Source organism: Ammospiza caudacuta, chromosome Z (assembly GCF_027887145.1).
Source record: "Ammospiza caudacuta isolate bAmmCau1 chromosome Z, bAmmCau1.pri, whole genome shotgun sequence".
Taxonomy (NCBI): Eukaryota; Metazoa; Chordata; class Aves; order Passeriformes; family Passerellidae; genus Ammospiza; species Ammospiza caudacuta.
In genome coordinates, this window is record NC_080632.1 from 42,596,924 (window position 1) to 42,618,364 (window position 21,441).

Below are 21,441 nucleotides of genomic sequence, written 5' to 3' on the forward strand. Positions count from 1 at the left end.
GGAGGAGTCAGAAAGTTGATCTGTATTATCTGCAGACCCTACTGCTAAGGGCAGTAATAAAATAAGGGAAGAAAAATGGTTCCATGTATGTTTTGCAGCAGTGCAAAGTATGACATTTCCAAAAGAGTCTTTACGTCCACTCAATTTTTTTCTTGCAGATCACAAATCAAAAGAGGTTTTAAAATCATTGCATATGCAATAGGAAATAGGAAATTTACCTGGACCTTTAACACAACTCAAAGGATCTTGATGGATAAACTAATCAAACAGAAGAAAACACATAAGCCAAAGGCAATCCCAATCATACATGGTGCCTACCTGATTACAGTAATGTTTGATGAGATTAAACACAAATCCTCGATCCATTAAAGAAAGAAGATCATACAAGAAAAATGCCAGGCTGATATTAATTTTTTCTGCTTGTTCACTTTCCTTAAAAAAAGAAAACACTCCAGTTATGATGTATAGAACTTACATAAAGGTGAAAGACTTTTTAGAATAATGAAAAATAGTGCAGGGGTCACCTCCCAGAACCATCTTGGGGAAAATATAGGACAAAATTGTTTCAGTTCTCCAGTTCACATGATCTTGTTAAAATTGCACAGAATCACTTCTGTAAATTATTTCAACTGTTTCACAGCAAAATGTCCCTTTGTGACATTTTGCACCCCTTTGGGCTGACAACAATGAATTTGAGAACTGTTCTGAATTGCCTATTGGCTGCAGTATTGCACATGACTTTTTTTTCCTATTGAACATAATAGAACGCTGGTTTAGGAACTTAAAACATATAAAATATTAAGAAAAACCTGGACTGGCTTTGCTGATGGAATGCTAAGTATTTTGTTTAGAAATTTTAAGTGTAAGACTGATAGTAACAAAATAGTGGTAAGATAAATCTGTGGAGTTCACCATCCAGCAGCTAAGCTCTTGTATGCTTGGAATTGGCCGGATTACCAGAGATACACAGCCTCAAGTAAGAATCACAAAGAACTTCATGTACCCTCTAAAATGAGGCTACAGATACTTCAAACATACCAATTTCAATCATAAACTCTCAGTAGCCTATGTAGTTCACCAAGAGGAATTAGTGAAGATGCCTGAGGGATCTGCACATATTTAATGCTCAAAAACGACAAAGTAGATGACTGAGAAAAATATTGCCTGTACTGGCACCTCTGGCTAGTGAGAACAGGTGTGCAGCACCTCAGGGTGGCTACAATTCACTTTTTCATTTTTCAAGTTTTTTGTTGCTGTTTGGGAATATATATTTTCCCTGCAATCTGGAATTTGCACATGAAAAGATTTTTCTATGGCGAAGAAAAACCTGGTTTTCTATTACCTTTAGGGCAGGCAAGCATATGCCAGACATACCGCTGTAAAAATCCAGGGCAATCTGGCATGCTCAACCACGTATTGAAACATCAATTATCACTTCTTGGATTTAAAAATCAGACACATATTGCCTACTACTCTGTACATCTAACCAATGGCCCTAATTCCAAAAACACAACACTGGAATTTTCACACATGATCAGGTTCTATACGCTCATTCTATCAAAATGAGAATTAAATTAACAGTCCACAAAAAACTGTGTATTTCTTGTGAGGAAGCCATAAATACTAATTTCCTTGCAAAGCCTATAATCCTGTTAAAGCATTTTTATTGTAAAAAAAGTTTTATTTCCCAATGTATATAAAAAAAAGGTCACTGATTGCTTAGGTAAACATTTCTGTGGAAATTATTTCTCTGTATGCGGCTACCAGAGAAGCACACCAGTGGATTGAGCTTCAAGAACAGCCTTTTGGTGAACAGTGACAATCGCTTCTGTGATTCTCTCCTCAAATTTTTCCGGTCTTGCCCTTTCCCAGTTTCTGATCCTCAGAGCACTTTGAAGAAGTGGATTACGAAACTGAGCTCGTTGAAAAGTGACCTGGTAGGCCAGCTCTCCCAGCTGCTCTGGCCTGCCCTGCTGGGCTAGCTGCATTTGGCAGCTCTGGGGCATGAAAACAAGTTGGTTACAACAACTGAACAAACAACAGTGCCTATCTGTGGCCCTAGCTTTTTCTACTGACCAGTCCAATGAGGTATCAAGGATACAGGCCTACAGTAGCAATGCTAAAATATAAATTACAGTTTGTGATCCTTTCAACTTTATAATCTGTTTTATCAGTGCAATTTGTTAAAAGTAGAAAGAATTTTATGGGACTTAAGTCTTATTTCTGGTCATCAATTTTCAAGCACCCAGTGTCTCTTTAAAGAAATCAAGGGTTAGATCACTTTTGGTTGGCCTTTGCAACATTCACAAGGAGCACTGCCGTCCTATGGCATATTCTACTACTACAGAGAACTCAAATGAGGAATTAGACACAATTCATTAGGATAGAGGGTAACTGCAAAGGGGGGTAAAGGAAGAAGCCCTACTGGGCCTGCAGTCTGATGTGCTGGCTAACACATAAAGAATTACTACAACTGAAAATGGATGACCAGCCTTTTCCATCAATAGGAAAGGGAATTATCTTCTTGCACACTGCAGCCACACTGAGAAGAAGGCTGAGGAACTGAGTTGAACAAAAACAGTTTGCTAAGAGAGCACAAGGCTGCCTTTTACAGTACCACAACTCTTGCTTAAGGTGCATGTGAGAATATTGGCCTAATTCTAGCAACACTGCTGATTTTGAAATGAGATTAAATGTAGCTCAGTGTAACACAAGATGAGCAGCAAGGATCCATAGTGCTTATTTCATCCACTTACCTTGGGTGGTTTGACTACAAGTGCAGCAATCTCTGAAGTAATCACACTAACAATAGTGGTAATATCATCTTTGAAACGATCAGAGAACCGGCTTCTTCGTGAATTATCTTGCTTCTCTGTGTTGTGAACATACTGAGCCATACTCTTTATCTGCAAAGCAGAAAAAAGAACACTAAAAAATGCCCAGACTGTAGGTAAAATACTGCTTTAAGTTTGTCAGTAAAAGTAAGATTTCCTAATTTCTTTTCCCTGAATTTAATCACTCGTTTTCTCAGAGCTGCTGTGATAGAGCCTACATGGCAATGACAATAGAGAGTTTAAGACTCAAATACAGACAGACATAGATTCCTGTTCATATTCATATAGATGACTACTCTCAGTACCTGAAATGAGAAACACCCTCCCCCAACCCCTTGCATATGGACTTCTGAAATGTTGCTGCTTGCCACTTTAGCCCTTTACAATGACACTTGTGGAATTCTTATTTCTTGACCTAATGTTGCATTACTTACATGCTGAGAGTGGAAATCACTATATTTTTTCCCCTGACATGCATCACCGCAGGGCTCTGGAGAACTGTGAGTTTGTGGAGCTTTATCACTGCTCCCATGATGTAAACAAAATGGAAAAGACAGGAACAGATATTTATCAAAAAGGAAGGATTTGGTTGATGAGTGTGTCTTTTGCAAGCTGTGTAGCTTACAAACTATTGCTCATGCAGTTCATGCAGAACTTTGCCATCACTGCCATAGTGAGGAAGGAGGATGAATACGAAGAACTCTTTATTTTGTACTCTGTACTTTCATTATTTGAGACCTCTCCTTTATACAGAGCAGAATAACTGAAGAGGTCACCCCCCAGCTGAATCTGTGCCTGGAACATCTACTACATGTCACCATTAACCAACTGTAAAATACCACTGTCAACTCTTACCAGGAGCTCAAAGAAGAACCAGGCATACTTGAAGACTGATTCTCTCACCATGCCTGTGCTGACCACCATCTGCAATGCCAGTTCCTCGTGGAAATGCTACATAATAAAGATAGACTGTTGGAAAATGGCTTTTAAACAACTCATCCTTCATTTTCAACATCTTCCCTGTGGGAAACTTTTCCATACTGGAGGGTGAGCAGCCAGATGGGCATCCTTGCAAGATCAGAAGGCAGATTTCACCAAAATGAAGGCAGTTGGCAAACAGACTTTGGGACCCATTTTTCTGTGGATCCAGAACTGTACATAACTGAAGAGGGAAATGCCTTTGGACCATTCTCAGGTCATTGTCCATGTGCACAATGGGGAGAACTCATGTTTCCCACTCTCTGCTAAGCATTTTTGTTTAGCACATCCATGTTTTTCTGAGAGAAGGTAAAAGTAAGATTGATTTTGTGGTGGAAGAGAAAGACAGAGCAATAAGCACAGCAGACTTGGTACAGACATTTGTAGTTGGAGACAATACGTTTTACAGTGAAATCTGAACACAAGACACACAATCCCAATTATCTAAACTTTTAGGAAATTCTAATCTGGACTACAAAAAGCTTGGTTCTAAAAGCTACAAAAAGGAACAAAGAAAATAGTTCTTTACAGAAGAAAGAAGAGGCAAATATTTCTGAATGGAGTTTACTGTAGCATGTAAAGACATGTATCCAAAGGTAAACAGCAGTAGAAAACAACAGAGGCTCTAAGATCTTGAGAAAGAGAGCAAAGGGAGGATTTAGACAGGCTGATACTTGTCTAAATCTGTCCTGGATAAAGAATCTAAAGACTCTGGAACAGAAGCAAAAAAGTTTGAGTAATGTTTACCCACAGATTCAATATCTCATCATTAATTCCTTGTTTGATAAAACTGGTTGATATTTTGCTCTGTTGCTTCCCTCTCCACATTTAGAAGGGCCAATTGCCAGCACTACCTCAGGATGCTCCAGATTCTGCAAGCAGTTCCCTCATGCATAGCCATAGCCTACCTTTTTATTGGATGGTCTTGTGCTTGCACAAAGGCCTGACATGTCATTTGTTCCTTCAACATAGTAAGACATCCGACTGGAGCTGTGATCCACAGGCTGGGGGACACAGATGGAAGAAATACGTAATAGTAAATCCATGACTAACTTAATCTAATTAACAGAGAAGAAATCAACTGCAGTTGGGGGTTTCTTTGGGTTTTTTTAAGGTATGCACATACATTCATTTAAACAGTTCTTCTTTTTCCTTCTTCCCATCCCCCTTCCCACTCAAGGCCGAAAACCACCTGACAGCAGCAGGAGCAGCAGCAGCAGCAGGGTGCAAATGCACTGCCATCGCGTGCCCAATGGCAGCACTGCAGCTGTACTTAGGAGGATATGATTCACCCTTTAAAGATGTGAGTTTATTCCCAGCTCTACATCGAAAATCATTAGCCCTTTGAAGTTCTTCCTTCCATTAAAGGTTATGACAATTTAAGATGCAGTGAAACAGCAGTAACCAATTATAAATTTCTACATTTATCAATGTGATGAAGCTGTAATATCAAACATTTAAATTTTGTATTAATTTGGAAAAATGCCTAGAGGTCTGATTTGCTTTTTCCCCCCACCTAGGACACAGTACATTAGAGTAAAAGTCATAAAATTCAAATCTGCATGATTAAAAACTGGTATGATGGATATATATGCGCATATGAACAAATCAAATAAATTGTCAAAGCCTGTGTATCTTACCAGTTCTGATTTAATTAGCTGAAGACCAGCACCTATTCATTTTAGATGGAGAGGCACAAGCTCATTCAACAGAAAAAAAGACTTCAAAATATTTCTGAAAATAACCAACTTGAGAACCAATATTTTACATATATAACACTCAGAGAAAAATGAGGGCGGATACAGTTCAGACCTCATCAGATGTATTGCTGTAGAGCTCTGCCAGGGCTGCAACTAGCAACAGGCTCCTTGCATAGGAGAAAAAACCCTGCTTTTGCCAGAGGCATAGCTTCCCAGCTCCAGCTGAGTGGTAAACTCAAGGTTTTGGTTTCCCCAGACAGCTGCACACAACCATCCTCATAAAGCTCTGAGATGAGCTGGGATGCTGTAGGTGAGCAAGCCCCCAGTGCCAATCAGGGAAACAAAATGCTTCCTCTTGGATGTTCTCGACTGCTCTGTCCTGCAAGCCATTGGTGGTATATGTAGCAGTGGATAAGAATGCAGAGGAAGGTTGTATTTCACTCTGTGGTTGCATGAAGTATTTGGAAAGACCCAGGGGGAAATTATGCACATGGCATCTGCACTGACGCTGATATAAAGCTATGGGGCTGCTGTCATATAATTGACTACTTACGTTTTGGTGGTTGTTTTTTTTTTTTGTTTTGGTTTGGGGTTTTTTTGTTTGTTTGTTTGGGTTTTTTTGGGGTTTTTTGGATTTTTTTTTGGGTTTTTTTTGGTTTTTTTTTAATAGGAAACTATATGACACCAAACAAAATGAGGAACAAAGTCTGTGGCTGCACTGACTCTGTGACTGGGACCAGACCAGGTCACCAGCCGTGAAGAGAACTTGAATATCTAGAAAAACAAGAGAGTGAGGCAAGCCAAAAAAGCAAATGCCTCTGTGAGGTGTCTAAGCCACAAACAAGAGACAGTTCTCACCTCTTGCTCTCCACTGGAAAGAGACCTCAGAATTTAGCAATGGGATTTAACATGTACTTATGCCAAACCAGATAAACAGAAAATGCTCCTGGTGATACATACAGTTCATTTACAAGGAGCAAATCCAACCCTCAAAGACAAAATTAAGATTATTAGGTTTAGTGCCATACCATTCTTCAGATATTTGACGTTGTTCTCTTACCTTGGATGACATGATGTTTTTGACCTCCTCATCATTGGCAGCTGGTGTAACAGTGATGTCAGGATTGCTGCAGCTTATCACTCGGCTCTGCAGGAGTTTGCTCCCCACAGACACTGCGGAAGTGCGTCCAAAGGTGTAATAACGCGATTCTGTCGAAAGGGCACTGCTGCCTCCACCTGCCACAGCGAGATGCTTGAATTAAGACTAAAGGACATGTAAATGAGACAAACATCAGGTTCAAGCTGGTTTTGCTCAGTGGTTGTATAACATCAGCATTTTGAAAAGAATAAAGCTCCTGAAAAACCCACTACAGCTGCTTCATTAGCAATCTACACAGGCATTGAAACAGAAGTTACAGATATTATCCCAGTCAACAGGGTGATTGCACAAGCAGTACCACAAGATTAATAAGGCTACCTAAGCAGCAGCACTATTACAATAGCTCTTCCTTCCCATCAGCTCTTTTTAATTTCCTGTAGATTAAGACAATATTCACAGGCCTAAACACAAAATACCACCTTCAATACATTATTTAATACCATCTTTGATGTATCCAAGGAAGCAGGGAGCATTGCCATCAGGAATTTCACTAAACAATATCTAGTTTTCAGTTTCACCACGGACCTTATTTCTCCAGGACAAAAAATGCCCAAGTGTATGTGAGCTCACGGATTTTCACATATCCCAGCATCACTCTAGATGTGCCTCAAGGGGGATTTAAATTAATATTCAAAAGAGAAAAAGGCCTACATACCTCTAGCTCCCACAGCACAGCTGCTTGTGATAAATCATTGAACATATACCAATTAATCAAATTAATCCTATTAGGATAATGATTGCACCAGAATGGTTGAGGCTGGAAGGGCCCACTGGAGGCCATCTAGTCCAACATCTCTGCTCAAGCAGGGTCACCTTGAGTCAGCTGCCTGGGACTACAACCAGGTGGCTTTCTACCGTCTCCAAGGTGAGAGGCATGGGCAACCTTGGGGCAACCTGTACCAGTGCTCAGTCACCCTCAGAGGAAATGTTTCCTCATGTTCTCTCTCTGTTTCAGTGTGTGCCCATTGCCTCTGATCTTGTCACTGGGTGCCACTGGAAACAGCCAGGCTCTGTCTTTGCACTCTCCTTTACCCTCTCCTGAAGATCCTCCCTGAGGCTTCTTTTCTTCAGGCTGAAGAGCCCAGCTCCTTCAGCCTATCTTTGTTGAAGAGACATTCCAGACCCTTGCTATTTTTGCAGCCTTTGGCCCGTCTCTGTCCAACAAGTTCATGTCTCTCTTGTACTGGGAGTTCAGAGACGGACAAAGTACTCCAGGGATGGCCTCACCCAGGTTGAGAAGAGGAGAAAGATCACCTGTTTAAACCTGCTGGTCTTACAATATTTTATCCTTCAATGACAAGTAAAATCTACTTAATGCAAAGTAGATATTGCGTGAGCTCGGCCCTATACCACTTGGCAGTAGGTTACTTTGCATGGAAAGTAATTTATTTATGTACAGGTCAGTAAAACATTGGCATCTTAAGGCCATTTTAACTTATGAAAATGAAATCATTCTAGAAAAAGTTTCCGTTTAGGCAATCTCTCTTGCATTAATCTTCATGAAGTTACAACAGTTTGTAGCTATGGAAACCTCTCACCTCAACCCTTCATCTTAAATTAATAACTGAGGGATGGAGATTATCAGGGGCAAATTCATATTGCTCTTTGCAGTGCTGATATTCCTGACCTACCTCTTAGTGCTTAAATGGCACACAGTCTGGGTCCAAGAAGTTGTGTTTGCTATCTTAAAGATCAATGCCTTTAGCCCTTCTCTCAAAAGTGCCATGTTGAACAGCATATATCAAGAAAAAAAAAAATACTTCTGCAACCCTTGCACCAACAATACCTGGTTTGACCACTTCTCTTTGTGGGTCTGGCAGATGAAATACATAGTACACATAAGATGCCAGGAGACAGTTCCTTCCATGCTGATCCTTGCTCAGCTCTTTGCTGTTGTGGAGACTATTCACTATTGCAACCACAGACTCAAAGGCAAACTGTGAGAAGTTGGCTGTGAAACAAAGGCAAGAATTAAAGTCAGCACCGAAGGGTATAACATAATTAAGTGAGGTCATTATTTGAATCAACAACTAATCTTGCAAGGTTCAATTCAGTCCTTAACAAATTCAGAGTTTTAGACAGCAATTGCTATGCCTGACCAGACCCAAAGTCTACATAGGCCAATAAACACTCTTTAGCAGACCCACTGACTTTCAACCAAATCACTGGTATTCTCTCACTTTGTGCTACATAAAACTGTTAATTACATTTCTAGCAGCTTTCACACATTTCCTAGAAACTATCTTCTTGCAGAATACTAAGAATCATTACTCTCCAGCTGACAGACACATCCAAGCTAGCAGGCTTTAGAACAGATATTGTAGTGGATGGCAGATGTTGATTATCTGAATGAGAGAGGAAATTACCTACACCACTGCATGTAAGTATGCCATTTTTCCACACTTAACATATGTTATGGACAACTGGCATCTCAGTAAAACAAAAATCAGTGTTCACTATTATATTCTCTCGGTTTGTGCTCACTCAACTCTGTCTAAAGATCTTTGGGCAGAGGATATGATGCAGACAGCAGTGTCAGCTGTAGGATAATGATTTTGCTGGTGTTTTACTTGCAAAACAACTTAATTCTAAACAAAGTTGATCAACAACCCACTTTCTGACCTACATTTTCAGATAAGAAAATTACTACCGTTTAATGTACCTTCCAACCAGAGACTGAGTCTCAAATGCAGGGGGAAAGGAGAAAAGGCAGCAACTCCATTAATCCTGATTAAATTGTGCAGTAAAACTCTGTCTTGGGCAGCACAACTCTTTCTGAAGTGTGCTACCCTAAATATTAAGTCCAAGCCTGAATATTTCAGCAAGCATTCCCCCGCACATATCTAGGTTGCTTGCAAAGCCTCTTAAAGACCATGAACCAGGAAATACCTGTCTGCCCAGCTATGACCATAGGCTGTACAGCCAGCTGGAAAAGTTTATCTAGTACCAAATGCAAAAATAAGACAAGAGGTTCCAGGCGTGAAGAATTCAAACAGATAATGCTGAGTTTCAATTCATGCTCCAATGAAGCCTCTGTAATCTTTTGATCCATCACTCGAAAGGGGAATGTCACTTGGCTTTCCAGAGAATGGCACAAGGTGAAGAACTTCTCCAGATGGTTGTCCTGCAAATACAGTGCGCTCACAGTTAACAAAGTTGATATATTTCAGGCTAGCTCTACCTAAGAAAAGCCTGATCATACCATCTCATGGGATGAAAGGAAAGATTTTTGCCCTTCTGGTTTTCAGTAGTGGCTGTTCTGAGTGATCAACTTGTAAAGCAGCTGTCACAGTGCTTTGTTTGCTCCTGTTCACCTGGTTCAAATTCAGACTGTGGTGAGATCAGCTTAAAGGCAGGAAAGTTATTGCCCTCACTACTGATCAATTGATTTAATGAAAAGACTTTTCCTTCTATTTGATAAAACTCTGTCACATCATAGTCCCTCTGCCACTCATACCCGAACTCCAGCCACCTACAAGTTATGTGCCATATGATTACGCCCTTGTATTTAAAAAACATGCTGCAAAGGGGTGGTGGACCTGCTTCAAACACAGGGCCTTCAGCGGTTAGGACCTATTTACCAGGATTAACTCGAATGGGATAAGGGATAAGAGCCACTGAAAAGCAGCAGAAACAAAACAAAGCTGATCTGTCTCAAACCAGCATCTAAGTAATACGGGCAAAGATCCAATTTCCTGTGGCATTTAAATGATGGGAATCATTGAGGTCTCACCCAGCACTAAGCTTCTGTCCCCAGAGCATATGGCATTAAGTGAGCTGCTTAACACGTATTGGCAGCGTATGACCTGTCAATGGAGGTGGGGAGGAGCTATGTCTTTGGAGGTGTGGACACACAGTCTGAACTAGCCTTGAAGAACAGAAGATGCAGAAGCTGGCACTGTGCCTGCCAGCACCTTTCAGTCACAGCCTGAGCAGACTCCTGCTGAGCTGAGAGGACACCAGGTTCCCTATTGCTCCATGTGACTTGCTGCCAGGAGTGCTCATTTGTCCATTTCACCAACAGATTTAATTTCACCAAAGGATTTCATTCACAGAGGATATCAGGTTATTTCCATAGCTCCTAATTTATTTCTTTTTAAACTGTGTGGATTTAAACACCTCAGTTTCATAAACCCGGTAAATTGGTCTGGACATCTGAATTTTCTTTGAAATTAAACTAGAGCTGTGTGTTGCTTCTGATGCATTACCTGCGTGTGAACAGATGACACAGCTTGAACTTCAACAATGAAAACGCCCTTGTGTCCTTCAACCCACTTTATAGGGGGTGTCTGAGATGGAATTTTCTGTGATGGAAAAAAATGGGAATCATCTTTCTTTTAATGCTCAAACAGAAAGTCTGTTTACATGAGGGTCTATAGGGTATTCCCACTAATCACTTCATTTTAGACATCCAAATTCAGTGCCACACAGAGGATGACAGCTAAGCATCTCCTTGTTCTCATGGACAATTGTACAGAAGCTGATGCACTGAACAGGGAAATTTAGACAATTTCAGCTGGATGTCTAGCACAGACCACGTAAATATACATCTTCTATTGGGATATTGTTAAGGCTAAAATTTCCTGGTCAAAGCATTGCCAAAGGCATTCTGTGGCGATGTGGGGCAAATTTCCTATATGCCATGTTTACTGGGAGCAGTTTTCTCCTCCAGTAATACCTGATTCCATTTCTACTCCCCTTCCCACAAATCACAGGGGAAAAAAAAAAAACCAAACTAAATTATTCTGTGGAAAGAATCAAATTATGCCTTGACACTCTTGAAACAAATGTATCCCTGATTAGACAATTCACAAGAATTTTCTTGCATAGCTAACTTCTAGAAAACAGTATAATTATATAAAATATTAACACCACTGACAATAACAACAACACTTTTCTTGACTTTCCCCTTCTAAAGAACAAAAAGGAGGCACTGCTTACCAGCAGACAGCAATGTTAGTTTGTAAAACAGTTATGCTGTTCTCCTACATTAGGAAAATACTATCTTTTAATAACTTTGTTTGTTACCTCAGGCGAGTGAATTGAATAGTGTAAAGGCAGTTTATCCAATGCAACAGGAAGACTATAATGTCCAGTTTGAAGACGATCATTTAATAGAATTGGCAGCCACTGAAACAAATGAAGAGAAAACACAGCAATATTCCTGATGATATATGATTAGACCCATTTATTTAATTTGTTAGATACAGTCAACAAAACAACAAATGAGATATTGACCTAAGCTTCTCTGATCTAACCCTTTCAACAGTAATTTCTTTGTATTTTAAATTCAAAGATAGCTGATAGCTACTGTAGAAAAATGTACAAGACTACTTTACAAACCATCTCTTTTGAAGAAAACAAACTCAAAGCTTCTCATGTGTGACACACATTTTTCTAATAAATCCTATCAGAAGGATTTAATGGAATCCATGTTCTGATTTAAAAATTCATGTATCTTGAATACACTGATTCTTGGTATTGAAGCAAATCAACAGCTAAACTTTTGCTGGAATTAAATTGAACATCTTCCTTGTGGTTACCATGCTAGTCTGACTTTTCATACCCCTGCATTGACATTGGGACACATTTAATTTTTTATTCAAGTCTGAAAGAGGCTGGGCATTTGAATATCACAGGGCAGAAACATTTTGTAATTAGATGAACAGAAACTTGAAAATTAAGTCCTCACCTAGGTCAAATCTTGGTCCTGAGCTAATTTACTTAACAATCTCACTGACATTGGTGGGACTATAACTGCCCATAAAAGAAAGCCCATTTGAAAGGATTCTCAGTACTGTGGTTTTAAAACTCCAAAAGCTAACAACAAAACAAATAAGCAAACAACCAAAAATACACAAACAAAATGGCCTCCCAAACTTCATAGAAAAGTACTTCATGGAAAGTACTTGTCTGGCTCCACATCTCAATTGCTGACCAAAGCTGTAGGATGTTTTCAAATCTGAAAATGTCATCCTCAATTCTTTCCTTTTATATGAAAATTTCTCCAGTAAAAAATACTGTTTGATAAAGAAAAAGGTCAGAGAGACTATGCTACAACATGTATTTCTTAATCTAAGACATTCTAGTCTCAACATGAAGATAAAGAAGGCAAGAGAATTAAATTTTAGCTTTTAGAGTCTTTCTGGTTTTTGAATTTTTATGTGGATAAAAGACAATTTAGAGCAGAAATGAAGTGCCATGTAAAACCTAAATGAAAATATTACATTAGCTATTACCTCATGTGTGGACATGGTAACAGTAATAATTGTAATTATGTATGGTTTAGGTTTTTTATTTTTCAATAAATAGTATCCAACAGAATGAGACTACATGCTATAAGGCATTGTTATTGCAAATATTTAGGTGCATATTTCAGTTGATTCAAGTGAATTTAATAAGTTCAAAGACAGTTAAAACAGTAAAATTATAGGATGAGAACGTAACACGTGTCAGGTGGCATATAGTTTCTATGAACTCACACTAAGATCTTCCACTGGTTTTGATGTATTGCCATAACCAGAAAAGGAATAAATGACCAAATTCTTGACAAGCAGAGAGCTTGCATGGGAGACACATGCACACACACGCACCCACACACACCCACTCTTATGTATCACATGGAACTTACTGAATACCCCAGGAGGGTTTCAACAGATGCTCCTTGCTTTGGTTGGCAGCTGATGTGATAGAATGTGAACAGTAGATGGTGTTTCTCTGTGAGTTTTGCTGGTAGCTTAATTTTCACTTCTTCGTAAAAGTCAGGGGATCTGTTAAAAAAAAAGCCAAGCACATTCCCAACGTAAGTGTAAGAATGAACAAGAGACAAATTTGCCAGTTGGCTTTTAGGTGCTATGGTTATAAAACCAGATAAATTCTGAAAACAGAGCTGAATTAAACAAAGTATACATATATATACACACACATTTTTATGAACTTGAAATATTTTTATGCATTATGAATCTGGAAGTTATATTTGTGAACAATCTACAGCTTTGAATCAGAAGAAAACAGACAGTATCAGCTGGACAGATTCAGCTTCCACCTATCTCTAGGTTCAATCTCTGTTTTGGATTTTTGCATAAGTATTCTGCAAATCCTAAATCCCAAGTTTTCATTTATGAGCATGAGAACATTCCTTCAGCTCTTTTGGATCTATGAATTCATTGAAGTGAATGATCTTAAAAGTTGTGGTGCTTCTTGCTCCTGCTCCTGAATCATCATAGTCGGAATATTCTCAACTACTAAAAAGCTTCAAACAAGAAAAGTGAAGGTCGCTTCTACAACAGCCACTTATGCAAATGAATGTAGCAATCCAAATTAGATACCATAAATTGCACAAAACATAAATGTTTAAAATGGCATTCCTTGATGAACTATGTAGGGTAACTATAACGTAGAGAGATCACGGTTAATACTTCTTAAGTTATTTGAATAGATAGTAACAACACTTACTTATTATGATATGTGACAGCTGTGTATATTTCTTGGACAAATTCTGGACCTGAAGATTTCCCAAAAATTACCTACATTAAGAAGAAGAGAAAATCAGGACTACAGCACTTATTTGCCATCATCTTGTGTGAATTTTGAGACAGTACCTAAAAATTTGAAATGACTACTCAGTTTTATCTTAGCTTGTTGGCATAAATGTCTTCTTACCAAGCACCTTCCCCACATTCCATTCAGGGTAAAACACCAGGAAAATGGAGCAGACTTATTTCTAAGTCACTGACTATCTCACATCACATTCTTTAGTCATGAACTAAAAGCCTAGGAATCATAGGGAAAAAAGTTATGGTTAGCCACTTACACGTTGTCACACTGCCTTTATCCAAGTGCTAAAAAGTTAAATAAAAAGTATTTTTAGGAGTTTTGTTTTCCAGTTGTAACCGGCACATTCAAGGTGAGATACATCTCACCTTACCTTGGAGGTCCAAAGTCCCTTTAAAATCAATGAAGAAAAATGGGCATTTCTGGTGCTAGATTTGCTTTCCTAAGATACATGTCTATGGTAAGGCCTTGAAATCAAATAATTTAAAGGGAGCCCTGGGAGATGAGCTTAGACAAGAATCTCTGCATTGTGCAAGCTGTTATATACGTATTTAGAGGCAGATCACTTACAGTGGAGAGAGAAGACACATGAACTGTGTCTGTCCTAACCATTTGTCAAAACCTAATCATAACACAGGCAGAGTTTAAGGAAACCAACAATGCAATATTGTGTAAAAGAACATTCTGTGTTACAGTCACATGGCACAGCTCTAGCTCCAGAAGAAATGTAGCTTGGGAAACACTACTGATGCTCTGATTTCAGGTCCACAGGTTATGTGGAGAAAGGCTGTGAAGTATATATTAAACAATGTCAGCACACTGATAAAGGCTGGTTGGGTGATAGTCCTTCGTCCAACAGATTGTTGGAATAAAGTTTCCTCAACATAATATTTCCACTCATTGTTTTCCTTCTCCAATACATAAAATCACAGATTTTCATCTCAATGTCATTCTCAAGTAGCCAACAGCAATGTCTTGAAAACATAAAAAAAAATTCAGGCTGAAGCAGGCATCTGGGTTGGAACACGTCAAACTGAGCCTCTGAAGCTTGGTAAAGTTGAATAGAGATCTTAGAGCGAGAGATGTTGAATAACCTGAACATAGATAGGACTGCCTGCTCTGCTAGGAGTGTACATGTATACCCTAATACACAGTGTGCTTCAAACATGGAAAGCTCTACCTACACTGCATAATTGTGCATCCATTCATGCTCAGGAATGAAGATCCCAATTTTTACCTTCCAGCATACTATCTTCTGGCACTTGTGTAAACATAGTGCATACAGAGGAGTTACTCTGCAAAACACACTACATCATTCTTAAAAGGTCTCTGAAGCTCTGTGAATTTTACCCTTAGAAATTCCAGCATGATACTATGTGATATTATGTCATTCTTCTGAAAATAGGGTAGGAAAATTTAGATAAGAGAAAGCTACGTGCTTCTGGTTCCACTAGAACCATAAAAAAGTCTTTTTTGTTGTGAGTAAGGAGTATAGCCCTGCTTTAGTAAGAGAATGAAAGCTTCTCAAGCTCTCTGTGTTAGGCTTCCCAAGGCCCCACTAGAAACTGTGGTGATGGGAAGTAAATAATGACTATTAAGTTTCTCAGAATGCATGTAAACAAAAGCCTGCTAAGAAATCTCAGCATTTATTACCGGCATTGCACAGGATGGGTCTTCACCACACATAAATTGGATCTTGATGGTAATGTTCCTTGCAGAAGCCAGTCGGTTAGCAAAATTCAGCCTCTGAGGGTAAACATAGAGGAGATTTCTGGAACAAAGATAAGGAAGAATTGGTAAATGGCAAGCATTCCTGTTTGAAAATTAAGTGCACATATTAGCATCTTGCTCACTCCTCTCCCTGTCCTTCAACTCCACCTACATATTGAAAGACCTGTCAGAACTCAATTTCAGAAGTCCACAAATAAAATATAATTTCTTGGTGTGACACATAGAACATCCTGTATTTAAGGTCTCACCTACACTAAGCTATGTTCTGTTACAAACTATTATCTTTGCTTGATGTAATGAAAAGCAGGAATCTCTTGAGAATGCAGTTCCTTTCTCAGATGTGAATAATCAGATATTGGAAAGGGGAAAGAATCACTCAGAGTGATAAAAACAAGGAAATCAACAATTGAAGTTCATACATTCAAACATACAGATTACAGCAAAAAAGGAAGGCATCTATTTCTGGATTACACAAACCAAAAAGCAGTATCAATGAACCTGAGTAAATATAAATAGGAAAATTTGAAACAATAATTCTATAAGCTACCTCTTATTAGTAATAATGCTTTGAAATATAGCATACTTTGCTGTTTACTAACTTCTGTACATGAACGTATCACTAAACAAAAAGCACCTTTAATTTCTGTGGGGAATGTGACAGCATAGGTGGTCTTCTGATGTATAATTCCAGTAGAAGAGTAAAAAAAATTAATATATTTTTCTTTGGTGAAATTTATGGCAAATCTGAGATTTCAGGTAGGTATGGATTATACACAGATTCTGGAATCATGATTATGTCAATTTACTGTCTTGTTTTCCCAGTCTGATATAGGTTTCTCACTGCTTGTCCTCTGAGTGTAAGGAATGAGTAGTGTTGAAAGAAGCATGCTGGCTTTCAGTGAGAAACAATGAAGACTACTCATGAACTTTCATGATTTCTTTTTGTCTGTGGCAGTCAGAAGCTGCACACAGAATTGCACTCTCCTTATCACAGATGTCTCCTCAGTACCACTGCCAGCTGAAAAAGTCAAGCCCCCTTGGAGAATACTGTCATTAAGTCAGATAGTCCATCTTCCACATACTGTATCCCAAGACCAGGAAAACTGTGGTTTATTCTTCCGATTTCCATGTGTCGCAACATGACAGTACTGTTCAATTACACAGGCCAAGCTACTCTTTTCAACCAACATGTGCTACATGGCATGCCTTAGTAAAAGAAATTGCTTTTAACTTGCCTTTCCCTTCACTCAGAATGGTGCTTCTGCCTGTCACACTGGTGCACTCCCTTCCTTACCACCTTATCTGCAAGTTTTGCTTTGCCAAATTCTCTCCCAGATCATGTTAAGGAAAGCTAAGTGAATGAGCTAAGTGAAATATATTGGTAACCTCCACTGAATTATACTTGGGGGACTGACATATTAAATGAAGGATATTGTCAATATTACATCTGCCAGAAGCGAAGAAATACATGTAGGGAAGGCTGAATAATACAGCCATTGCTTCATTAATCTGCAGCCTAGGACAAGATTTCACAAATCAATATAATGTACCTGAGCACTGGATTTTACTTTTAGAAGTCACTTGAGATGAAAGATATGTAAAAACACAGAGAGCTCTCTGCTGACTACACAACGGAGGAAGCATTATTCCAGCAAGTACTGGACTGAAGAGCTAAAGCTTGTGCCATTTATGTTGAACCAGTTTTAGGGATCTTGCTTACATGTGTATTAAACCCATCAGCACCGAGGAAGAACAGACACAAATGCTGACTCTGGATATCCTGCAGAGATGAAAGTGATGGCTGACATCTAAAGCAGGAAGGTGCGATGATGATCAAAAAATGTTCCCTCACACACGTGTGAATTGTAAACCCACTGCTGATTCCTGCCTTTGTGCTACTGCCTGCACTCCATCCATACACTCCAAAAGCCTGAGGGGAAGCAAAGACAAGGAGCATTCTCACATGGCCGTTAGCAGGGGCATTGGGGCAGCAAATACTGCTGCCTTTTAGATAATCAGACAAATAGGATACACATAAGGACGTGGTGGGCTCCAGGAAGCAGTGCATCTCCCCCAAGGCTCTGCATTGATCAGAACTATTATAGCAACATGTCGCAGCAAATACTTCTGGTCAGTGTGATGAAATTTCTCCCCTCACTCTCCCTTCAGAAAGTGCAGCACTCTACCTCCAGATATAATCAGATGTGCTTAAAAAACAGAAGAGCTATTCAAGGGACAGCATGAGTCTACAAAAGCCAAGGCAGAACACCCAGAATAAGAACACCCTGAGAATACAGTCCCAAAGGCCAGCAGAGTCCTGTGTGAGGCACAGATGCCAACAGCTTCTGTGGGTCGGAGAATTACCCAGAAGAGTGATAAGAGACTATTTCGGAATCAGTTACATGCTGGGAAAGCTAAGCATCCCCCTAACCTGGCACAGGACACCAAATGGCAATTCTCATACAAATTTGCTGATCTTCCTACGTTTTCATGTGGCTTAGCAGTGATTTAATCACTTCCCATGGGCAAAGCAAGACAGACCTATCCTGTGCCAAAATAAAATCTATTCAGAGTTTCAAGTCTGTGACATTCTTATTTAGTGTTTGTAAATACTGCTTGTGCACATAAAAGAGTCCTTCTGTTTGTTAGATTACACCTCGTGTGAGGTGTCAACAAGTGCATCTCAACTTGTCATGAACTTCTTATGAACATTCTCAACCTTCTTATGAATATTAGGCTTCTTCACTGATGACTGTGATGAGAATTCCATACAGAGCAAAACTCAACATATGTGCAAGTATTCCCTACTGATACAAACCAGGAATGTTCTGTAGGTGAGGAGTGATGGATGAATTAACACTGACATTTAAAACTTATGGTACTAGACACAAAAGCTCATTAACCCATTAGTTAAACTTTTCAATATTTGTTGATTCTTTGACAATTTTGGTGGGGAGTCTTCAGGAAAAAAATGGTTAAAAATTAAAAAGCACCTCATAAATGCTTAACCAAACATGGAAACCCATTCTAGTCAGCCATTAACTAGGAAAATAGAACAGTGACAGAACTTCAACAAGTGGATGTGTATGAGTCATAAATTCCGTATTTTAGGATGGGTAATTTGGAAAATAGTTTGATTTTTCTCATGTTGCTAAAATTTTGAATCATCTGAAGAGCTGGTGGACAGATGTAAAACTAGACTAAAGGGCCCTTAGAAGACTCACATGTAGCAGACATGCTCTCTCTGGATTTCATAGGCAGAGAGGCAGAGAGGAGTAAATAGTGCTGTGAGAGCAATAACAGTAGTGAGACACTGTTATTCATTATTGATGAATAACCTTTCCTCACCCAAACTAAGTCAAGGATGGGGTGGAATGATTACCCCCAAAGCATAGGCCTCCAGCTCACACTACTGACTACAGCAAGTCTGAGAACATTGCTAAGTGGTTTGCAATTAAATGAAAATGAAACCGCAAAGAAAAGGCGTTTTTTTCCTCTTCCTTCAAAAATCCCCAAAGCGTTAGGTAGTGCCCCTATCACAGACAGAACTTCCTGTGCCTGGTTAAGCTGAGTTACTGCTGAAGTGATGTGACAAATCCCTCTTCCTCAGCACCAACATTTCATAGTGGCAGTAAACAGCATCATTTTCATTTATATTTAATGAGAAAATAAAATGACAAACAAACTTTAAATTATATGATTTTTCCTATTAAAAATAGAGGGGTATGAAAGAAATAAATCTTGGAATGTTTTGACAATTTCAGGGAAATATTTTTATTAAAGAAATGTAAGTACACAACAAAAAGAAGTGCTCAATTTCACAGTGCACAAAGAAAGTGGGCTGGCTGATCTCTCTGCCATAAATCAGAAATAGCATCATTTAAAATAATGGCATTACACCAGTAAAAAAAAAAGCTTGCAAGACCTGAGTTCAAAGACTATAACAGAAGGCTCCACTTTTCCTTTCACAAAGGAAAAATCTATTTTAAAAAAACCCAGAAACCAAAAAAACCCTAAACAACCAAAAAACAAAAAAAAAAAAAAAACCCACCCCAAACCAAAGCAAAAAAATCAACAATTCATTCCTCTGAAATACCTTTGACAACCTCCCCCCCACCCAGTGTCTACATGTATAGCACTGGCAAAAAAAAAAAAAAAAAGGTTTGCAGACTTATATCCAAAAATTAGAAAACATTAAATCACCTTTAAGGCCCTAGCAAGCCATGACTCACATCTATGACTAAATGCTATCAAATTGCTTAAGTAAGACAGGATGGTTTTACTTTTCAGAAGAAAGGGAATAAAATAACATGAAACACTTTGTATTTGGCTCTATTACAAATACAAAGGAGAGTATAAACTAACCCTCATGGGTTAGTTTAATGTCAGACTCAAAATGGCATTCACCATGTGGAAAACTAAGCTCCGAGTTTAACATGACAGTTAAATTAAGCAAAGGGTCATAGGGCTCCATGGAGGGGTGTGGACAGGCTGGATCATGGGCCGAGCCCAGTGGTGTGAGGTTCAACAAGGCCCAGTGCTGGGCCCTGCCCTTGGGTCACAGCAACCCCAGGCAGTGCCACAGGCTGGGGCAGAGTGGCTGCAAAGCTGCCACAGGAAAAGGCCCTGGGGGTGCTGGTGACAGCAGCTGAGCGTGAGCCAGCAGTGCCCAGGTGGCCAAGAAGGCCAATGGCATCCTGGCCTGTGCCAGCAATGGTGTGGCCAGCAGGAGCAGGGCAGGGATTGTCCCCCTGTACTCAGTGCTGGTGAGGCCACACCTCAAATCCTGTGTGCATTTCTGAGCCCCTGACTCTGAGAAGGATACAGAACTGCTGGAGTGTGTGCAAAGAAGGTCAGCAGAGCTGGGGAAGAGTCTGGAGCACAAGTCCTGTGATGAGCCGCTGAGGGAGCTGTGAGGGTCTAACTTGGAAAAAAGGAGGCTCAGTGGGCTTTAAAGATGTACAACAGAATACATATTAAGATGTATTTCTTCACCAAAAGGGCTGTCAAGCGTTGGCAGGCTATCCAGGGAAGTTGTGCAGTCACAGGTAGATGTGCTGCTTGAGGGACATGGTTTAGGGGTGGACTTGGCATGGCCAGGTTACAGTTGGACTTGATGTTCATTGGCCTACATCACCTATGTATATGAGCTGTGTCATTACCATTCGTTCACTAATTAATGTAAAGATTAACAAAGGCAACTATTATTTATAGACACTGTCTTCATTATTACAAGTTAGACTGAACAAATCCTACTTTCTCTTGTTGCCATGACTTTTACTTAGGGTGAAAATCAAAATGGAGATTTAAAAGAAAAGGTTAAGCATGTAAGGTATGAACTCGTGCTGAAAGAATGTGAATGTTGAGTGATAGCAAGCATTTCCTCTAATGTGGATGCATGTATTCAATACAGACACCCTGGCAATAGAAGGATAGTGTGAAGACACTCAAATTTGTTTTAGGAGAAGCACGAATTAATGGTTGG

General features: G+C 39.4%; 1 protein-coding gene across 1 annotated transcript in view; it reads right to left on the minus strand.

The window, feature by feature from the left end:
* DOCK8 (dedicator of cytokinesis 8) overlaps positions 1-21,441 on the minus strand; it is a 91,175-nt gene that overhangs the window by 29,886 nt on the left and 39,848 nt on the right. The window contains exons 15-26 of the mRNA XM_058824262.1: positions 15,879-15,996; positions 14,127-14,197; positions 13,303-13,441; positions 11,700-11,801; positions 10,880-10,975; positions 9,561-9,795; positions 8,458-8,622; positions 6,573-6,748; positions 4,721-4,816; positions 3,690-3,785; positions 2,757-2,906; positions 319-432 (exon numbers count right to left, since the gene is read on the minus strand). Of these exons, the coding sequence (XP_058680245.1) occupies positions 319-432; positions 2,757-2,906; positions 3,690-3,785; positions 4,721-4,816; positions 6,573-6,748; positions 8,458-8,622; positions 9,561-9,795; positions 10,880-10,975; positions 11,700-11,801; positions 13,303-13,441; positions 14,127-14,197; positions 15,879-15,996 (1,558 nt within the window). The remainder of the gene's footprint in view (positions 1-318; positions 433-2,756; positions 2,907-3,689; positions 3,786-4,720; positions 4,817-6,572; positions 6,749-8,457; positions 8,623-9,560; positions 9,796-10,879; positions 10,976-11,699; positions 11,802-13,302; positions 13,442-14,126; positions 14,198-15,878; positions 15,997-21,441) is intronic.